This window comes from Miscanthus floridulus, chromosome 10 (genome assembly GCF_019320115.1).
Source record: "Miscanthus floridulus cultivar M001 chromosome 10, ASM1932011v1, whole genome shotgun sequence".
NCBI classification, from domain to species: Eukaryota; Viridiplantae; Streptophyta; class Magnoliopsida; order Poales; family Poaceae; genus Miscanthus; species Miscanthus floridulus.
Genome location: NC_089589.1, coordinates 134611041 through 134627586, shown reverse-complemented (window position 1 = coordinate 134627586; position 16546 = coordinate 134611041). Strand labels below are relative to the sequence as shown.

At 53.0% G+C, this 16546-nt stretch overlaps 1 protein-coding gene across 1 annotated transcript; it reads left to right on the top strand.

Annotated features, from left to right (window-relative positions):
• Nucleotides 1-9338: 9338 nt before the first annotated feature.
• Nucleotides 9339-11386, top strand: LOC136489728 (uncharacterized). Its single transcript, XM_066486288.1, has 2 exons — nt 9339-10109; nt 10534-11386. Exons 1-2 carry the CDS (start codon nt 9347-9349, stop codon nt 11217-11219), a joined length of 1449 nt encoding a protein of 482 aa, XP_066342385.1. The 5' UTR covers nt 9339-9346; the 3' UTR covers nt 11220-11386.
• The last annotated feature ends 5160 nt before the right edge of the window (nt 11387-16546 follow it).

The window sequence follows — 16546 nt, the reverse complement described above, 5'->3', positions numbered from 1 at the left end:
AGGCGGCGGAACTACGAGTGGTTGAGCGGGCGACTACTGCCGAGTGGGAACTCGACGTGGCAAAGGTCCACTTGGCGAAGGCCGATGTGGTGCTTCAGAAGTCCTTGGAGGCTCTGGAGGAAGAGCGGAAGGCCTGGTCGGACATTGAATAAGAAGTGGTTGCGCTCCGAGGGCAGATGCTCGGGGCAGAGGAGTTGAATGCTCGACTGCTCGAGAGGGTGACCCGGCAAGAGGAAGGCTCTCCATTCTTGAAAGCACCCACCTTGGTATGTATATGTTCTGCCCTCAGTTGATGCCTTGATTTTTCCTTTCCTTTGCTTCTAAATTTGTCATCTTTTTCTAGAATTGGGTGGAAAGATCAGCTCTCTAGACTATGAGCTGGAGAGGGTCAAAGCGACGATCGGTCATGGCGCGAAGACGCTAGCCTACTCCCTTGAGGAGCGATGCACTCTCGAGGGAGAGCTTGACCAGATTCGCAACATCGCGCAGGTGGTCATCTCCGAGGTGTTCGACTCAAGACCGAGCACCATTACACCCGCTGTCCAGCTGGCAGAGGTCCCAAATGAAGTTCGAGCGCTCATCTCCAACGGCATGTTCTATGGGATGTCGGGGGTGCTGACCTTAGTAGTGACCCATCACCCCGATCTGGACTTCACGGCCATCTGCAGAGGATACGCCAATGGGTGGAGCGCCGATGAAATCCATACGCTGGGGGAGAGTTTGGTGCCACATGCACAGATGGTCGCCGAGCAGGTCACCGCACAATGGGTGATGGAGGCTCGCCGTTCGAGCGTGGCTGAAGATGTGTGTCGGGAAGATGTCATCCAGCCTATGAAAGGAGTGGAGACCAGGTCAGAGGCGAGCGTCGTCCCGCCCCCAACAGGGCCGAAAGTCGTCCCGACCGGAAGCAAGCCGCCTTCGTCCTCATCGACCGTACCATCAGTCGATGCCGCCGGGGGGCCAAAATAGAGTTTAAAGTAGAAATAGTCAGTTCATATAAAAGACGAGTTCGTGGGGGAGCCCCCGTGTGAACAGTTTTACATTCGTGAATATTTTGAGTCCGTTTTGTGATGAAATCACTCATGAGGGGAAGCTGGTCCCATTCGCCCTTGTTTTTACCCTTGTGTAGCTTTGTTTTTTGTCCTTTCTTTTTCACACCTGCCCATTGACCTAAAGGCTGCAACCTTAAGAACCTAGGCATGGCCTACGAGGCTCAGCTGCTCATAACCGTAGGTCGTGACGGGGTGTGATCGGTCGGGAGGTTAAAACACAAGTTACATAGGGTAATAAAGGGAACAGAATGCCCTTTCATTTGGGTGACGCCCTTTCATTTGGGCGAAAAGTATTACTATAAGATAGTAAAAAAGAAGGGTGGTATCGCACCCCCGTGGAGCCCCCGAGTGACCTCGGCCGAGAGTGCTCGGGCTAGGGTGCTGTAGGAGCAAACGTTGAATGGAAAGAAAAGGTAAGACCAAGCCTTAGGGGAAGAAATGATGTAACTATTCGATGTTCCATGTGTTGGTGAGAATGTTGCCGTTGTCGTCCTTCAACCGGTCAGGCTAGCCCTGCTGGGGCTACTTGCCCACATGATCGGCTGCGGCGACCAAAGCTGGATTGGTCGGTCAGCGCCGATCCTTCTTGCTCTTCTTCCCCTTTTGTGTGGAGAGGCCCTCGCCTTGGTCCTCATGCTTGGCCTTGCCTCTGTCCCGACCAGCACTAAAGACCACCCTGACTGCCTCCTCGCAAGAGGCGTGGTTCGTGGCGATGTCAAGCAGGTCACGGGTGGTACGGGGCTTCACACAGCTGAGCGTGTGGATCAAGGACTTGTAGGTTGTCCTAGAGAGGAACACGCTGATGATGTCCGCGTCGACGACATCAGGAAGGAAGTTGCACTGCTTTGAGAACCTGCGGATGTAATCCTATAGGGACTCGTTGGGCTCCTGCTAGCAGCTCTTGAGGTCCTAGGAATTCCTAGGATGGACATATGTCTCCTGGAAATTCATGACGAAGACCCTCTTGAGATCCACCTAGTCGTAGATGTTGTCGGACGAAAGGAATACGAGCCATGCTCGAACATGCTCCCCCACGCAGATGGGGAGGTACTGGATGATGAAATGGTCATCATCCACTCCTCTAGCTAGGCAAGCGAGCCGGAAGTCTTCAAGCCATATACTGGGGTTTGTTTCCCCGGTGTATCTAGTGATGTTGGTGGTTGGTCGGAAGTGCTGTGGGAACGACGCTCTCTGGATGCAACGACCGAAGACCCGTGGTCCTGGGCCATCTAGGCTAGGGCTCCGGTCGTTCGGTCAGCCGCCATGCCTAGGGTACGTGTCCCCACATCCCTCGATGGTCAGGTGGGGGCCTGTGCCACCTGCTCTAGCCGCCACTTGATGGACGTCATCATCGTGCCGGGCATGTCGTCGATTGTTGATGACCCTACGAGCCGTTCGCGCATAGGTGGCCAGTGTGGAGCGGGCACCGGGTTGGGCTGTGGTGTAGCCACGGCTTCCTGCCCCACGCCTGGCAACTATATTGGTGAGTGGATGGAGCGATTCGACTGGTGCGGCCCCAGTCCCCAGGTGGGGCAAGAGGCCACGAGCCAGTGTCATGACGCAGAGCTCTTCACCTGTTGAACGACATCGGTCTCCACCAGTGCCTGGAGGTTCTAGGGGATTGCCTATTCCTAGGGGTTGACAGGCTCAGAGAGGCCGCGCAGAAGCATCGCCACAACAGCGATGTTCTGGCCAGCCCGAGCAAACTCAGGGGGATCGTTCCCTCCGTCCAGGATGTTACGCTGGACCTGACGGCTACGGCCCCGAGCGTCGCTCGTGGGGTGACGTGCATGTGGCGCAGCGTGCTGCGCCGAGCGCACCAGCACAGGTGGCGGCTGACGCTGTCGCCTTTGTCGTAACTCCTCGCCATGCTCCTGCGCACATGTGAGGGCCTTCACACGAGGGTCCGGAGGGGTGTGAGTCTATAGAGACTCCGCTACCACCGGTGGCTGTCCTGGGGCGTCCGCCATAGCGCACTCCCAGGACAGAGGGTGGCCAGGTGCCATGACATCACCGATGCTATGACCTCATCATCAAGGAGATCGTGAAAGGAGGCGGGAGCGTAGCCCACCATCCCCACGAACTCAAATGTGAGAGGGGCGGCATTAGCATCCTTTGGATACCCCACGCGCACGCGTTCGCGGGGGACGCGAAGCCATAGGGGAACTGGTCGCATGGCGGTCGTGATGGGGACAACGGTGTCCCTCCGGAGAGTCAGCAGAAGGTATTAAACAGTGAGTAAAGAACACAATGTACATCACTCACCGTGGGGTTTGAGCCCAGCATGGGCTTGAGGCGAAGCACGAGTGTCTCGACATTGGGGTCGTCGAGTGGCCCGGGGCTGGTGGAGAGCGCTCCTCCTCTAGTGGATGCCGGGACGAGCACTTCCTCGCAGAGGCATAGTACGCTGAGCCGGTTGGCAATGATGTCCAGACTCCCGAAGAGGAAAGTCTAGAGCAGCTGGAAGACAGGAGGAACCCACATCCCAACAGGTGGGAGCACAGGAAACTCCAACAAGCTAAAACGAATCGTATCGCTCGAGCCCACAATGATGAAGATGGTGGAAAGGTGGGGCCATCAGATGACCAAAAGCGTGAACGCATGACGTCCTCCCCACGGACGGCGCCAACTGTAGGTGCGAAAAGTGACCAACAAGTAAATATTTGTAGTTTTGCCGTGCGTTGTGATCGGATGTGGCCTAGCACTCAATGGCATATGATTTATACTGGTTCAGGCAACATGCCCTATGGCCAGTTTTAGTCGGTCGGTGACTTTATTCCTGAGCCCAGGTGCTCGAAGTTTGCTGTGCAGTTACAAACGAGTAGGAATGAGAAGGGGTGTCGACAGAATATGCTTAGCAGTCCACCGAGGGGTATCTCACGATGGTAGATTTGTCGGTGGGGATGCACGTAATCAGGAACCAGATGGTGACACAAGGCGCAGAGACAGCGATTTAGACAGGTTTGGGCCGTCTGATCGACGTAATACCCTACGTCCTGTGTCTTTGGTATATTGTATTGAATACATGATGCCAAGTAGAGGACCCCTACCTCTCCTTATATACTCTGGAGGGGTAGGGTTACAAGTAAAGTAGCCTATTTGGTACTATACAATGTCTTGCGGTGCACGCCGAGCAGCACCGTACACGCCTTGATCTTGTGGGCTGGGCCACCTCCGATGGTGCGGCCCATGTCTTGGGGGCCATACCCCCATAGCTAGTCCCCAAGCCTGACAGTAGGTGACGTAGTCACGTGGTGCTAGGGTCATAAAGTAGAAAACCAGCCGAGCAGGCAACCAGTCCTCGGGCGTAGCCTCGAGATGAGAACAAGCACATTCACCACAAGGTGAAGTGTGCCCACTTAGTCCCCGAGCCTACTGGAAGATAAAGAATGAATCTTGTAGCAGGGTCAAAGAAGTATGAAAGCTTGCCGATGTCATCTGGCATGCGCGTATCAAGACCCAGACGTGCTGCCCAAGATCAGCACCCTAATCCGAACAGCATGGAACAGCTTGATAGCACACCGACGAGACGTAGCAAGATCCGAGCACCAAGGAGTCCCCGGTGTAGCCGGCGATGTCTGAGCACCGAGGAGCGAGGAGTCCCCGGCGTCGCTGGTGATGACCGAGCACCGAGGAGCGAGGAGTCCCCAGCGTAGGCGGCGATGTCCGAGCACCAAGGAGCGAGGAGTCCCCGGCGTCGCTGGCGATGACCGAGCACTGAGGAGCGAGGAGTCCCCGGCGTCGCTGGCGATGACCGAGCACTGAGGAGCGAGGAGTCCCCGGTGTCGCTGGCGATGACTGAGCACCGAGGAGCGAGGAGTCCCTGGTGTAGGCGGTGCGGTCCGAGCACCGAGGAGCGAGGAGTCCTCGGAGTCGCTGACGATGACCGAGCACCGAGGAGTCCCCAGCGTAGGCGGCGATGTTCGAGCACAGAGGAGTCCCCGGCGAAGCTGGCGATGTCCGAGCACCGAGGAGCGAGGAGTCCCCAGCGTCGCTGGCGATGACCGAGCACTGAGGAGCGAGGAGTCCCCAGCATCGCTGGTGATGTCCGAGCACCGAGGAACGAGGAGTCCCCGGCGTAGGTGGCGATGTTCGAGCACCGAGGAGTGAGGAGTCCCCGGTGTCGTGGGCGATGACCGAGCACCGAGGAGCGAGGAGTCCCAGCATAGGCGGCGACGTCCGAGCACCGAGGAGTCCCTGGCGTAGGCGGCGATGTTCGAGCACCGAGGAGCAAGGAGTCCCCGACGTCGCTGGCGATGATAGAGCACCGAGGAGCGAGGACTCTCCGGTGTCGCTGGCGATGACCAAGCGGCGAGGAGTCGAGCATCGAGGAGCGAGGAGTCCCCGGCGTTGCTGGTGATGTCCGAGCATCGAGGAACGAGGAGTCTCTAGCATAGGCGGCGATGTCTGAGCACCGAGGAGCGAGGAGTCCCCGGCGTAGGCGGCAATGTCCGAGCACCGAGGAGTCCCCGGCGTAGGCGGCGATGTCCGAGCACCGAGGAGCGAGGAGTCCTCGGCGTCGCTGGCGATGACCGAGCACTGAGGAGCGAGGAGTCCTCGGCGTCGCTGGCGATGACCGAGCACCGAGGAGCGAGGAGTCCCTGGTGTCGCTGGCGATGACCGAGCACCGAGGAGCGAGGAGTCCCCGGCGTAGGCGGTGAGGTCCGAGCACCGAGGAGCGAGAAGTCCCCGGAGTCGTTGACGATGACCGAGCACCGAGGAGTCCCCGGCGTAGGCAGCGATGTCCGAGCACCGAGGAGTCCCCGGCGAAGCCAGTGATGTCCGAGCACCGAGGAACGAGGAGTCCCCGGCGTAGGCGGCGATGTCCGAGCACCAAGGAGCGAGGAGTCCCCGGCGTAGGTGGCAACGTCCGAGCACCGAGGAGTCCCCGGCGTAGGCAGCGATGTCCGAGCACCGAGGAGCGAGGAGTCCCCGGCGTCACTGGCAATGACCGAGCATCGAGGAGTCCCTAGCGTAGGTGGCAACGTCCGAGCACTGAGGAGTCCTCGGCGTAGGCGGCGATGTCCGAGCACCGACATAGCTGACGACGTCCGTGCGGTGAAGTGTGCCCACTTAGTCCACGAGCACGAAGAATCCGAGCGCGGAGGAGTAACCGGCGTAGCTGGCGATGAAGCACGAGCGGCGAACAGTCTAGTCAACTGGTCAGCGATGAAGTGAACATTGAGTAGAAACAACTGGCGAACAGTCCGATCAACTGATCGGCGATGGAGTCCATGAACCAAGCTGTCCAACCAGTTGATCGGTGGAGAAGTCCGAGCACCAGGTGGTCCGATCACCTGGACGATGATCCTGTAATACAAACATGTAGAACGGGTAGTACATGATGCACAAATAAATAAACTCCGGAGAAAAAGCAGCAATGGTGATGAAACGACATATGCAGTTCGACGATCAGTTGGCGTGAAAATATATTTATGTTTAATATAAACCGCCCGAACAGTTAGTGTATAGCTGAGTCTCCAACCCTAGCTAGCCCATAGTCCATAACATCAAGCGTAGAGCCCGTGCACATGTAGGAGGAATAGGCGTGACCAAGGAGCCGCTGCCGACCACCCATAATGCAGAGCGTGGAGCCCGTAGCACGTGTAGGGAGGAGCCGGAGATAGGGCCGTCTTTGGAGGCGTCCGAGCATCAATATGACTGTTCAGGGGTTCGGAAAATCGTTTGGAGAGCAAACATGGAGAAAACAGTTTAGAGAAACATCATGGCGATATACGGAGATTGGAGAATATTTAGGAAAATATTAAAGCGTGACTTAGCTTTGGACGGAGTGTCTAGTCGGCGATGTATGGTGCTATCTGGTTGGCATTGACGGCGAACACCTGGCGGGCGGTGAGTTGTTGGTGAAGACGACCTCGGAGGTGGTTCCGAGATCGGATCTGCTGTCGCAGGGGCTGGTGTAGCAGCGATGAATCGTTGTCGTGGACCGGCATGGATCTCCACAAAAGTGAACAGGATCCCCTGCCTGGCGTGCCAACTGTCGACAGAATATACTCGGCAGTCCACCGAGGGGTATCCCGCGATGGTAGATTTGCCGGTGGGGATGCGCGTAATCAGGAACCAGATGGTGACACAAGGCGTAGAGACAGCGATTTAGACAGGTTTGGGCCGTCTGATCGACGTAATACCCTATGTCATGTGTCTTTGGTGTATTGTATTGAATACATGATGTCGAGTAGAGGACCCCTGCCTCTCCTTATATACTCTAGAGGGGTAGGGTTACAAGTAAAGTAGCCTATTTGGTACTATACAATATCTTGCGGTGCACGCCGAGCAGCGCCGTACACGCCTTGATCTTGTGGGCTGGGCCACCTCCGATGGTGCGGCCCATGTCTTAGGGGCCATACCCCCACAAGGGGGGGTGTTAAAGACCTGGTCGGACTCTGAACCGAATAGAAGAGAGTGACGGGTGCTCTAACGTGCGCTAAGTATTGGTGCGTATGCTCTGTGTGGCTTTAGAGTTTTAGAGCTATTGAGTTATTCGTGTCCTCAGTTCATCGAGTCCTCGAATTTTCTAGCTTCTCTTTTCGGAGGAGAGCTAGAGAGCTTTTTAGGAGAGAGCCCATCCCCTTTTATAGTCGAAAGGGATGGCCTTACAAGTCAGAGAAAGAGAGATAATAAATATGTGTGCTATCTAGTCTTGTTGCCCATGCTATCCGGTACGAGACGGTCGTCGGCGCCCACAATACTGTTTATGTCCAGATGCATGTGGCGGGCTCTACCGTGTTCGCCTGGTATGGCAAATGTCGGCGCCTACAATATTGTTTGTGCTCTGACATGCCTAGAAGGTTGCATAGTGACCATCTAGCATGGCCTGGTGGCACCGTCCTGCAGGTGCGTAGGGTATGGCAGGGTATAGTCCTCGGTATTGCGGTTGACTTGAGCGCCTTACCTTATCTGCTCCGCCTGATCCCCGGGCCCACACCGAGCGAGCATCCCCGGTCGGTCGTTCCCAGTTGGCCCCGACCGTATCGGTCGGAGAAGAGTCGCGAGCAGAGGTCCAGCGTATCTCCGGTCGGAAAAGGAGGTCGGAATCGGACTGTGTCCACACCTTGGCCATGCCTTTCGGTCGGGAACCGGATCGTTGTCCCGGCCTGTCATTATGTATCTGGGCCGGCCCGGGAGGTACGTGTTGTCGCTATGCCGTCTGCTGGGCCGAGTTTTTGTAGGGAAGCGGGTCCATTGGGGACCCCAGGTTTATGAACCTGACAATTACACAGTACAACGTCAAGTTCCCAAAACTTATTTACCATTTTTTATGTTACCTCATAGAAACCGTTTAATTAAGCTTGTTTTTTTCGGAGAAATCGTTTAATTAAGCTTGTTGTTCTTTTTGTCTTTCTTTTTATTTTGAACTAGCTTGTTCTGCTTTATTGCAATGGATTTTTTTAGAATTATACAGTACAACATAGAGGTCTACAACATGCACGCGCACTCAACCCTACGAACACGCGTACGAAAACCCTATCCCTATGAGCACCTTCGAAAGACTGAGTCGGCCGATCTTAAAATTCATGAAGTCACCATGGATGACTCGATGTCGATAGTGACGTAATTTCAATTTCATTAAGAAAAACAAACTAAATAAAGCAGAGCGTCGTTAAATCCTGGAATAAATTCAGAAAAATACGAGTACCCATGTGAAGTTAAGGACTTTGAACCCAGGTGCACCCTAGAGAACCCAACCAACTACGACCAGTACCATGATTCTGCAAAGTTGAAACCAAACATGGCCCAAACACTATATTGTAGTGACTACAAGCCTACTAGTACATTGTTGGGCTGGGGTGGCTTAGTGACTGGCGCGCTGGTGGGAGGTAATGGGCCGGCCTCACTTGATATCCATCCCCCAACGTTGTGTCCTGTCTGTCCTGTCACGAATGGGCCTAATCATTTTTGACAGAGACTGTTGCAGCTCGTGAATCAAGCCCAGAAGACAAACATATGGGCCCATGCACGCTGGTGGAAGATGAAAGGCTTTCTGCAGATTTCTGAGGCCTGAAATAAGCCCTTGTGCCACTATGTCCCCGAGACCCTGACGGGTGGGCCCGGTGTCATGTCGTTTGCACACGCAATTCCTGCCAATGCAAAGTGAAGAAGTGCATGAGTGATGAAAGTTGGCGGCGCCATGCGTGCCGACGAAATGCAAATGCATGCGTTTACTGCGACTTAACCACCACCGTTCCCGATCCACCTCCTCCCTCTTTTATACCATCCGTCACTGCGACGCCGACGTACAGTTCCATCGAGCTCCACCAGCAGCCATGGCCATCATGTCGCCGTCCTCCAAGACGATAGGAGCGCTGATGATGACCTTGGTTCTCGCCACTGTCGCCGTCGCTGCCCGTCAGCCGCCGTCGCCGGGAGTGCCCACCACCACCACCACCAACCTGACCCTCCACAACCTTTGCCCGTACCCAGTCTGGCCGCTGGTGACCCCCAACACGGGCGTGCCCTCGATCCCCACCGACGCCGACGGCGAGCCGGCGGGGCGGCTGGACGGCAACGGCGACGGCCTAGCGACGCTAGCGTTCCCGCCGGGCGTGTGGTCAGGCCGCGTGGTGGCGCGGACGGGGTGCGCCGGCGGGGACGACGACGAGGAGGTCGACGCGTACGGCAACACGGTCCCGCCAGCCCCGTTCCGGTGCGCCACGGGCGACGCGCCGCCGGTGACGGTGGCGCAGGTGAGCGTGGGCGGGCCGGGCGGCGCCGCGGCGTACAGCGTGAGCCTGGTGGACGGATTCAACGTGGCCGTCGTGGTGACGCCGCACGGGATGCCGCCGCCGGAGGGCGCCCGGCGCGGGCGGCGGTGCCCCACGCTGGGATGCGCCGTGGACCTCGCCGCCGAGTGCCCTGTTGCGGCACGGGCGCCAGGGGGAGGGTGCGGCGCCGGCGCGACCCAGGCGGCGCTGTTCAAACACCTGTGCCCTGATACGAGGACTAACGCTACGGACGTCGAGGTCACGCCCCAGGACTGCGTCGACCCCGGAGAGATCAAGGTCGTCTTCTGCCCCAAGCCCGACAGCGTCCTCGCCGGCCACCTCTAGCGTCCGTCGCCTTGGCTGCCTCTTGGGTCGTCTCGTCTACGGCCAGATGCATCCTCCATGCCACGTGACCTGCACTTATGGTCAGAGAATAAGCAGAGTGCTTAGGGCTGCAATTAGTCGTGACAGCTGTTACTGTAGCAGTTGTATTAGCTTGGTCCTGATTCTCTAGTCGTGTCATTAGTGACCCAACACAGTGGATCATGTATCGATCGATCTTTTAAGTATGTTGGCCTGGCCACTGATGAGTAGAAGAAGACCGAGCTGTTAAGTTCCAAGCACAAGGAGACACGAAGGCACAAGGACACGGCCATAGACGATTCCATCAATGGCATCCGACGGCAAGACAACAACAGCTGAGAGATCCTTCGTAACCATCGCTGCGAGGCTTGGCCGCTTGCCCTGCCGCTCATAAGGCACTGCACGGGGGGGCGCTCCGATCACGCCCTGTCAAATCGACCATGCGCCATGGCGCCGCTGCCTCAGCTGCAGGGCCTCTCCTAGATCCGTCGGCACCGCCACCATGTCGTTGTCGTGGTTGACGAGCAGCGACGCGTACAGGTCGCCGGCGTTCATCGCCCTGGTGAGCGCGCTGTGCGTGGCCGCCGTGCTGCTGCTGTACCACTGCGCCCTCGTCAACTGCTGCCACGACGCCGACCGGCGGCGCCGCAGGCAGCACCACCACCGCCGCGTCGTCGGCGTGGTCACCACGACCTCGGCCGACGCGCAGCGGCACCAGCAGGACAACGACGCCGAGGAGGAGGCGAGCGTCAGCGTGGAGGTGAGCGCGACGTCGCGCACGCACCTCGTCGCCGCGGCGGTCGTGTCCCGGTACCGCAAGGAGGAGGCCTGGAAGGAGACGACGTGCCCGGTGTGCCTGGCGGACTTCGACGACGGCGAGGCCGTGCGGGTGCTGCCGGAGTGCATGCACTACTTCCACGCCGAGTGCATCGACACCTGGCTGCGCGGGAGCACCAGCTGCCCGATGTGCCGCGCCGAGACAACGCCCACGCCGTCGCCCACGCCAACACCTAGCTCGGCGTCCGTGCGCCACCACCTCGAGCTCTCCGTCTCGCTCGAGGAGATCCTCGTCAGGGTGTAGCAGCGCTCGGACCATCTCCTTGGAGCACCGACGGCGTTGGCTGCGGCTGCGGCTGCAGCGCGCCGCTCCAGTCGCTGGAAGCGTAGCGAGGAACAGAGCAACGAAAGGAGGAGGAAGGCGAAGCAGAGTGCTGGTTGCTCTGCTTCGTTTGTTTGCATGGAAGCAGAGTAATGGCGCATGGCGGGGATTTCTTGCATTTTTGGACATAGGACAGGAAGATTTTTAAATTAGTTTCAGATATTTTTATTTCTCTTGATGTCAAATTCGTTTTATAGATTCTTGCTTTTAAAACTATAGCATGTTTTTGGGCTAAATCATGAAGGCTTATTAGGAAGATTATGCTTGGTTGCCACTATCCCAACTTTTTTTCACATAAGTACATATTTGTATGCGCTATGGATATATCAAATTTAAAAAATATTGGAACTACTAAGACACATTTTTAAAAATGGTTTTCATGTTTGCACGGTGGTTTCCAGCACATATTTGTCCGGAGTAAAAATGTGTGTAGTTAATTAGTGATCACAAAGATCGCTCCGGCCGGGCGGCACGATCGTGGGATTCTAGGAATCGGAGAGATCCAGGCTTTCTCGCTTCAGCACCAAGCCACGTCGGTGTCGTCGTTTTGCCGTTAGCTAGCTCAGGTTCCCTATATAAACAAACAAAAAGGACGACTGCCTGGCCCTCCTTGATTCCACAACTCATCAGCAGGATTGCAGTTTCGTCACTCCTGAGTGCCGAATCAATCCGTCCATGGCCACCAGCACCGGCGGCAACCCGTACTCCAACACGCAGCAGCGGCCATCGCACCACATGTCGCCGTTCTACAAGGTGGCCGCCGCCGCCGTGGTCACCCTGGGCCTCATCGCCCTGCTCGCCAAGCTGTTCCACTTCTGGCTCCGCTCTCTCAAGGACGCGCAGCCGACGACAGTAGTGGACGACGAGCACCGAGCGACGCCGAACGCCGCCGTGTGCGCACGGTCGGCATCGGAAGCGGGGACGGTGTAGTAGCGCCACGTCAGCAGCCGCCGGCGCCGGCGGCGGTGGCCGTGGAGATGGTGCGGGCGATGGGCCCGCTGGTTTGCACGTACCTGAGAGCGGACGGGTGGCCGGCGGAGGCAGCGTGCGCGGTGTGCCTGGCTGAGCTGGCCGACGGCGACGCCCTCAGGGTGCTGCCGGTGTGCATGCACTACTTCCACGCCGCCTGCGTCAGCGAGTGGCTGCGCGCGCATGATACCTGCCCGCTCTGCCGCGCCTCGCTCGCTCCTCCTGCCGCCGACGATGCTGCCGCCTTGTGAGCAATCCATGAGCAACCCGGCGCCATAATTAACTTGTCCATGTGTGTGTATAGATTGACTGACTGCGCTTTCTATACGTGCTCGTCAATGTACGGTGACTTAATCCATACGTTCAGGACAAATGAAATTAATTTAATACTACGCTTGATCATGATCTCAACGTCCTGAACCTGATAAAAAAACCGAGAAAAGCCAAGCCAAGGCATTCCTCGAATGGTGACTATTCTGAGGTTTCCACATAGTGGACACGCGGCAAAGCTGGTGCAGTTGTAGCTTTTTTCTTAGAATATTCTCACTCGATGTCTTTTTTGATAATAACCGCACATTGGATGTGGAGAAATGGCGAGAGTACCTTGTACACACGACTACTAGCCCACCACCTGGGATGGAACCTGGGTGGTGGAGTACTATGCTCTCGGTGTTTTGGAGGATGCGAGAGAATGGTTGATATATGTAGGTTTTGGAACTGCATATATCGTGTGGTTAGATTCACCCAGCCGGTTGCAATCGATTTAAATCACGGTCTCTTCCTAGATAAGAAGTACCTTTGATCCTCGCACCATCATCATACTTAATTAATGGGAAGGATACTTATGAACATGAGATGTGAGACGTAATGAAGTGTTTGAATTAGTATAGTGCAAACCTGGATTACTGATAATGACTTAATTTGAGCTAAAACTTGAAAATAAGGATCCATCAATAGTAAGCTTTTATGCAAAGTTACTTTTGATACTTGCTATGGACCATCTTGTATCCCTTAAATCTTTTCATACCCTTCGAGTTTTTTCTTTTTTCCGGTTATGTCTTGCAGAATACAATTTAGTACTCAGGTTTGTTAACCCCTGCTACAGGTGAACCTCAGCAGCAAGTGGTTTTTGCCCATGCTGTATGACGGTTCTGGAAGAAGATAGCCAGCAGTAAGTGTTGTGCTTTACCTCTCATACATGGGCAGGATGATCTTTTGTTGTGTGTTGTATATTATGTTAGTACATGCTACCCTACTATATCTGATAAGTAAAAAACTTATGGTTTGTAAGACTTAAATAAATGGTTTGTAATACTTCCGCACATTTACTCTGATGTAAAATATTTATATCAACTGTTGTAATACTGCAATGCTTATCTATAATGATCCTCAACAGTTGAACAAAGTTGATGTTTCGGGATCCCTCGAGGACACCATACATACTACTGGAGTTGTCTGAGTCCGAAGCATATTGGTCAGAAGTCTCCAAGACAATGACACTGCACATAAATCAACATAACTTGAGAGGTTGTGCCACACCTAGCTTGTTATAAGAAGGTCTAGTTCGATAGAATTGGTTGCTAAGTATACCTTGGTATGCCTTGTCCACCACGTAAACGAAGTATCCTATCCAATTTGGGCCTCCTGTATAGCTCCCCTGGCCCACTTCATCTTGGTTGGGTTGGGCCTTTTTGCTTAATAAAGACGGCGCTACCCGAGTACATAGTATAACAACACCAATGTTCCTAAAAATGATTAGGTATCTACTCCCCATTATATGAGGAAAAGGATAGCTTAGGAATAAGCTCCCCGTTATATTTAAATGCTGCGAGCTCAATTGGCCCTTGGATAGTGATAAGAGGGGTGATGTGTGTATCCAAAGGAATAGTGCTCCTTTCGGTTCGGCACTTCGCCGATTAGGGGTGCAAACGGTACAAATATTATGCAAATGGTACAAATATTATCCAATCGTCCTTCTGTTTCTGTCCTAAGCGATTGACATGCTGATACAGATTTTTACAGATTTTTTTTGTCAGAGGTACAGATGACTTCTCATATATCGAATACAAATTAGAATTCTTTACACTGATAATGAATGCAAATACAATCTCATCAATATCTGCAGGATATCAGATATCTGACTGATATCCAAAAAGATATCCATATATAAATTTAAACTCTTAAATATATATATACATTAAAGTTTTTATTTTAAACAATTTTCAAATTCAAATTTGAAATAAATATATAAATATAAACATAAATAAATAAATAAATAAAAATATAAATGTGCAAATGTGTTAACATAATAATACAATATTATTATCCATCCTTTGAACCTGAGGGTGGCCCAGCAGTGTGGCGTCATAGTCATATAGGAAGCTTGCTCCCATAACGCTAGCTGGGGCATCGAGGTGGCACTAAAACTAGCATACTCGCACGCTGCTTAGTCTTGAGACTTGACTGCTCGCATCCGCACGGCACAGGCCCAACACGACTAGCAGGATGTGTTGGCCCAAGCCCATGAAGCACACAACACCACAGCCTGCTTGGTCAAGTCTAATTAGTTTGTATGTGCCAGCTCATTTTCTTTTTCTTATTTTTTGTATGATTTTTGTATATGTACTCAACTACACAAAAGATATCGGCTTAGGTATGCATACATTATGTAAGCTATGACAATAATGCAACACAACTTTCAAAAAACATGACAATGCGACTTGTATATGAACTATTGATAATTTGCTTCTACACATATAATCTGGTTATAATTAGGACTCATAGAGTGGTCAAATGACTGCAGCAAATCTTATATATATGGATGCGATTTTACTCAATATCCAGAGAAATATTCATAGCTGACAGTATCCGTGTCGAACTCATCCCGTATTCGACATATATTATTCGTATTCATAACCGAGACAAATCGTCGTAGTTGTTAGCTATTCGTGTCTGACGCTGAATTCGAGGAAAAATATGAAAACAAATATGATATCAACAATATCGGTTCGTGTCCAATCCTTTTGCATCCCTATAGCCGAATCTCGGTGGCACACGACGCGAGGTCAGGGCTCACCGATAGCTAGAACCAGGAGGGGAATGAGGGTGACGGATGAACAACACAAATAACATTCTTTAATACTATAGATATAGATAGAGATAAAGATAGAGATAGAGATAGAGGTAGAGATAGAGATACAGATGCAGATACGGATACAGATACAGATAAGAATATAGATAGATATAGATATAGATATAGATATAGATATATATATATATATATATATATATAGATATAGATATAGATATAATCTTAAAAAAAGTCATCTACCATGATGCTTTAAAAGGGTACACACATTATATAGGTTGCAAGTTTGATTTCTTGTAGAAGTAGAGCCCCTGCTAATAATCATAGAAAAATATTTTTTATACCACGATCCTTTTAGATTTGGCTTACTATTTTTTTCTATCGTTGATAGATTTTTGATATTTTAGATTTTCCAGTTATCAGTTACCACAAATAATTTTCAAATACCAACCATGTAAAGTCACAGAAAAATATGACAAAAAAAAGAACACAAGTGGTGGGGCCTACTAGTAATAATCTCATAGATAAAATATATGACAAGGGTATCAGCAACTAGAAATCAATTTGTTGACGCTCATGTTGCACAAAGAATTTGCTTTCAACTATATTAGACATTGGAACTGATTCTTGGGTTCTTTAAAACTTGCATATAAAAATGAAATATTGAACCGTAACACACATTATATTTGCAAGTCTGGAAACACTGAAATAAGTGAATTTCGGCCAAAATCTTGTAGCCTACTGTGGCTATGGCAGGTCGCCTTGACAGTGGTCTCTGCCACTAGCCATATCCGTTACTACTACGAAAACCTGCAGCCATGCATGCAGGGTCTCTGCTCTCTTCTCTGGTCGTCGCCTCCACTCAGTGGGGGCAAATTTTACCGAGAACCGAGAACCGAACGGAAGAACCGAGGAACCGAACCGAATTTACCGAGAACCGAAATCTCGGTTCCCTGTTCGGTTCCCATTTCCTGAGAACCGAACTTTGTTCGGTTAATTCGGTTCCTTCTCTCGGTTAACCGAACTACCCGAGGAACCGAACTACCGTCTCCCGGAGACCTGGAGTCCCGGCACCCCCCTGCGACGGCCGACCTCCCGCGACCGAACTAACCGAAACTCCGGCAACCTCCCGCGACCGAACCATGTTACCGACCGAAGCCGGAGTTGTTCGGTTAGTTCGGTTCGGAACCGG